Source organism: Cicer arietinum, chromosome 2 (genome assembly GCF_000331145.2).
Source record: "Cicer arietinum cultivar CDC Frontier isolate Library 1 chromosome 2, Cicar.CDCFrontier_v2.0, whole genome shotgun sequence".
NCBI lineage: Eukaryota > Viridiplantae > Streptophyta > Magnoliopsida > Fabales > Fabaceae > Cicer > Cicer arietinum.
Genome location: NC_021161.2, coordinates 39,849,258 through 39,854,923, shown reverse-complemented (window position 1 = coordinate 39,854,923; position 5,666 = coordinate 39,849,258). Strand labels below are relative to the sequence as shown.

The window sequence follows — 5,666 nt, the reverse complement described above, 5'->3', positions numbered from 1 at the left end:
TTTTATAAATCACACAATAATTTAAAATATTCTTAAAAGGACTAATTAGATGAGACATCTTTTTATTCTTTGAGTTTTTGAGACACAAGTTGTACAACTTGATAGTCCTAAAACTTATATTTAAAAATATATTTTTATTTTATTTTAAGTTAAATAAATTTATTTTCTTTTCTTGTCAATTTTTTTAATATAACAAAACTCATTTTCATTAAAAAAAAATCAACACATCAACATTTTTTAACAAGAACTACGTAGCTTTGATTTCTCCATCGCACCGGGAGATACGTAGGAGCAAGATCATATTCTTGTCAAGCACATAAATAAAAATTTCTTTTTTTGTCCTTTATTTGTTAAGTACATATTTATTTCAAAAATCATATTTTAAATATAGTAATAATTGTTATTCATATTTAATAATAAAGAAAAATAAATATACTTAAGTTAAAATTAATCTTGCACAATTAATTATAGGTAACCGTTTTTAACGGATGTCGTAGGGTGCTAATACCTTCCCTACGCATAATCGACTCCCGAACTCAAAATTTGGTTTCAAAGACCACATTTTTTTTTATTTTTACTATTTTAAGGGTTTTCCAATATTTTCCCTATTTTAAAATAAATTTTGGTGGCGACTCCATTGAATTTCGAAAAAACACTCGAAATTTTAGGCCGCGACAGTAGCATATGACTTCTTTTCTAACCATCGACTTGCTTCTTGACTTGGTACAATTTTTAGAGTTGTCGCGTCTATGGAAGTGTTTAGATTAGCTTCTCCCTCGTGACTCTATAAATAGGGTTTCTGACTTTGAGGAAGAACAAATCAAACCACATTCCTTTCTTCTAACTTCTTCATTCGATATGCTTTCTTTAACTGTTGACATTTTCAACTTTTCATTCGGAATTGAATTGGTCAATGTCACAACAAGGACTTCTCAATTATCAGACAAAAAACTCAACAATAACAATGCGTGCAACTCATCATTTAATTTAATATATGTTGTTGTCAGCTAATTCACTATATTCTAAAAAATAGTCATATGATCTGCCATTGAACCCCCATATTTGTATGTCACATTCACCAGCTTTCGAATTAAGAATGCTTCATTTTGCACGTTCTTTTGTTCATACAACTCTTTTAATTTCTCACACATCTTGTTATAGCATCTATTTCAGTTTCAACATGTAGATATACACTCAGATCCAACCATTGTTTGATCAATGTCACACTGCATTTCTATTAATTTTCTTCCAGTCAGCGTCATATTTATCTTTAGGTTTAACAATGTCACCTCAATAGGATCATACAAATTTTTACTGTATAGTATGTCTTCCATGAGAGTCTTCTAAAGTCTGTAATTAGAATAGTTGAGTTTAATTATATTCCGACATTTATTTTTCTCCTTCATTTAAATGCACAAATCAAACCAACTGAACTCTGATACCACTTTGTTGGAAAAAAACTAAAGATAAATGACCAAACATAAAATACAATTCTACGGAGCAACAATTAATTGACAGAAAATTAAATGAGACAAACACAATTATTAACATGGAAAACTTTCTAGAGAATAAAAATCACGGGACCTAGTCCAATTAATAACTTTTATTAAAATAATTAATTGGTACACCAGAATTTTTCTAATATCACTAGGTAACATTAATCAACGATAGTCATCAGCAAAAAAATGTGAAAATAAAACAAATAATAAACAACATTCCACTAAAGGAAGTATTTCAATTCTCAAGCTAAACCTACTAACACTATATATTAAAATAACAAATTTGGTGGTATAAGTAAAATAATAATAATAATAATAATAATAATAATAATAATAATAATAATAATAATAATAATAATAATAATAATAATAATAATAATAATAATAATAATAAACACTTATGCAATGCACAATCCAACAAGATAACAACTTAAACGGAAGTCCTCAAAATTGGTGAGCTTGTTCTGAAAATATAGAAATGGCTAGCAAATGTATCTTCTTGTTGCTGCAGTTGCAAGTTAAGGGACAAAATACTTGTGACACCTACAATGAAAATGGATACTGATGCGACCCGAAATTAATAAAGATAAATTGATCAACAATGGAAAATAGATTGCCTATAAAAATTTAATTGATCGATGAAGAAATCAAATATGTAGAAGGGGTTACTTGAAAGGTGTCATAAAAATAGTACCAAAGACGGCTGCACATCAATCAAGAGGATGCAAAAAGTGATTTTTAAGATTTGGAGTTGGAGTAGACTACTTCAAATTTTGAAGTAAAAATTATTTCATTATTATTTGATTTTTATATTTTGAAGTAAAAATTATTTCATTATTATTTGATTTTTCTTCAAAATAATAAGTATCGTTGGTGAATCTTTTAATTGAAATACCTTTTATTATATCTTAATTATCTATTTTAGTTTTAATTAAATTATTTTTTATTGTTCAATTAAATTTGTCTATTGTTCTAATCGCATATTATGATTATAACTCTTTACATGTTCTTAATCAGTTAATTATAAGCAGTCGTATTGCAATTAATTGATAGATCTATAGGATAATTGATATTATATTATTGCATGACTAAACTTAAATTCAACATTTTTATGTTTTATATTTTTCTTGAATTTAAATTTTTTGCATGACCAAACAAATGGTTAGTTTAAGAAAAATAATATTTATCACGAATGACCAAATAGATTAATAGTCTTAATAAAATGATTGATAATTTAATCAAAAGAAAGTAATTTAAATAGAACTAGAATCGGAGATAATCAAAGTTACAAGTAAAATCGTGATTATAAGCTTGTCTCTATTGATCTCCATCTTTATATTTTTATTCGTAATTTCTTGTTATTAGTTATTTCGTTACCGTAACAACTCAACCATTATTATCAGTCTAAATACTAAATAATTTTAATTAATTTAATATTTATTAATTAATTTATATAGATATAATAATATTTTATAATACTTCTACCATGGAACACACTTGCTCTAAATTAATTTTTCGTGAATGATATGAAAAGCTTCAAATGATAGAAACATTGAATTGATGAACAAAATATTATATATTCCACAATCATGCAAGATGAGTTGAGATACATAGATGTTAAGTATAATGACGAGAAGACCAAAGCTTGTAACTATTTTGTAGAGTAACATGTAATCCTCTCAAATATTTATAAAATGTCTAATTCACACTCTCCTCATACAACATTTGCTAAGAATCCATAAAGCCTCATAAATATTACTCCTAGTATAACTAGGCAATTAAATGAGAGGAGCATTTAACACATTCCTACAAGAAAAATAATAAGATTTCAAATTTTCAAAGCATAGAGTCAGAATCGGAGAGAACCCGACATCCCTATTTTACAAGCAACGACAGATTAAAAAAGTTCAAATATTTCTAAAATCCATCCCTCTTTTACTTTTTAGTTGACAACATTTTGTGATTAAATATTATTGTTATTTTACTCCAAAAATTACAGTTCATACTTTCAAATTTTTTCCAGTTCATACTTTAAATTTCTCGCAACATCCAAAGAGGATAACATAAGTAATTGTGTACTCGGTCTATGTCACAAATATGAATGGTAAAAAGGGGTCGTAGTATACATTAAATTTTGACGTGTAATGGAGATTGTAAATGGATAATAAAAAATAACCAAAAAATTTAAATAGATGTTGGATGTTAGTGATTCCTTATTTTTATATTAGATTATTGAACTCAACGTCGACTCTCTCTATCAATAATTTTATTCGATTCATTTTAAAATATTTAATTATAATTTTAAAGTGTCTTATAATTACGACTAACCGTAATTGTTAGAGTCGTAATTATAACTTATAAGAGTAATTTTTAAAGTCGTAACTATAACTCATTAATAAAATTATAAACATTATACATATAGTCGTATTAGGAAAAAGATAATATCAATCGTTAATTTAGGAATCGAAGCTTCTAAAATAAATAAAAATAAAAAATGTCAAAGAAAAAAATAACATTGAAATTCCATGTATAACATAGATTGTAAATGAATAATAAAAAATAACAAAAAATAAATTTTTTAAAATATATGTTTGACGTTAGTGATTTGTAATTTTTTGACATGATTACTAATGCGATCTCTTAACTTAATTTTAGGTAATCCTTCAGTCTTTTATTTATTTATTTTTTCCAATTTACTCTTTTATATAATTTTAAGTAGCAATTTTATGATTTATATCTTAAAATGTTAACAATGTTATCATTTCTTTACAAAAACTTTAAAAATTCATCAAAATTTTCAAACAAAACTAATAAAATTTAATACCAATTTCAAGAAAATTCATCAAATGCATAACTCAAATATTCAAATAAACTCATATTTCTATCTCCAAAAAATCAAATAAAGAATAAATATATTAGTTTATTTAAAAATTTGAGTTATGAATTTGATGAAATTTGCATTATATTGAAAATGATAATTAATTTTATGAGTTTTATTTGAAAATTTTGATGAATTTTTTGAATTTTTATAAAAAAAATAATAACATTATTGACATTTTAAGTTATAAATGATCAAATTGTTATTTAAAATTAAATAAAAGACTAAATAAAAAATAATAAATTAAAATTTTATCTGAAATTAAGTTAAGAGACCATTAGAACAAATTTAATTTTTCTCATTAGGAAAGGTGGGTGGGGTGGATCAAGAATGGTTATTGGACTAAACTTTAACTTACCATGATAGAGAAGCAATTATTCATATTTATTAAGCCATAAATATATGACTGAAAAGGAGTGAGCAACAATATAGATATGAATATAAGTTCCATTTTCAGCAACAAAATTATTGATTGAAATAAAGCTACATGTTGCAAAATCAAGCGAGACGAGGAGGATTGGGTGGTGAATCAGCAGTTGAGCATGAAGGTTCCTCTTCATCTTGATCACATACCACCAAAGGTAGCCTTACAATTTTAGCATCTGCAAAACAAGCAACCATTAAAATCACTGAGCTTGAAGCCATAAGAGGTGCAACAACATTTCCCCCAACCACTTGTCCTACAGTGTGGGACAAGTAAACCGACAGTCCTTCACCGCCCTGCGACATCGACATCGGCGGAGGAAGGACTGTCCCAATTATTGATAGAATTTGGAATTTTCCTCGGAGGGGTAAAATTCTCCCAGTGGATTGACGGAGACTGACATGTGTCACTACTCCGTTTCCACTGAGGATGCAAATACCCCGACCTCGACGTTGAGCATAGTTGAACAAACTCTCAACAACGTCAGATCCAGCGGTGATCTCAAACATATGGGATTGAAGTGCATTAGATGATTCACCATTGTTGTCATCAAACACCATATTCTCTTCTATGTCACTCATGCTCACTTGTTTCTCTTGCCTTTCCTTCCCCTATCTTGCTACCTATATATATTGGTGGTAAAGGATCATATATTATTATTTTGTTGACATTTTGTTTTCCGATTTTCCTTTATTAACTATTGGTGTATTTTTATCATCATAAATTCAAAGTGAATAATAATAACTTCAAAGTGATATACATTGTATTAATTTATGGTACAATTAAAAAAATAATTAAAATTACATCACAAAATAAAAGTATAGTTAAAAAAATAATTATTTTAATTAAAATTACATCACAAAAT

At 26.6% G+C, this 5,666-nt stretch overlaps 1 protein-coding gene across 1 annotated transcript; it reads right to left on the bottom strand.

Annotated features, from left to right (window-relative positions):
• Positions 1-4,875: 4,875 nt before the first annotated feature.
• Positions 4,876-5,382, bottom strand: LOC101492939 (AT-hook motif nuclear-localized protein 29-like). The gene has a single exon (XM_004490592.1). The coding sequence runs from the start codon at positions 5,380-5,382 to the stop codon at positions 4,876-4,878; it is 507 nt and encodes a 168-aa protein (XP_004490649.1).
• Between the last annotated feature and the right edge of the window lie 284 nt (positions 5,383-5,666).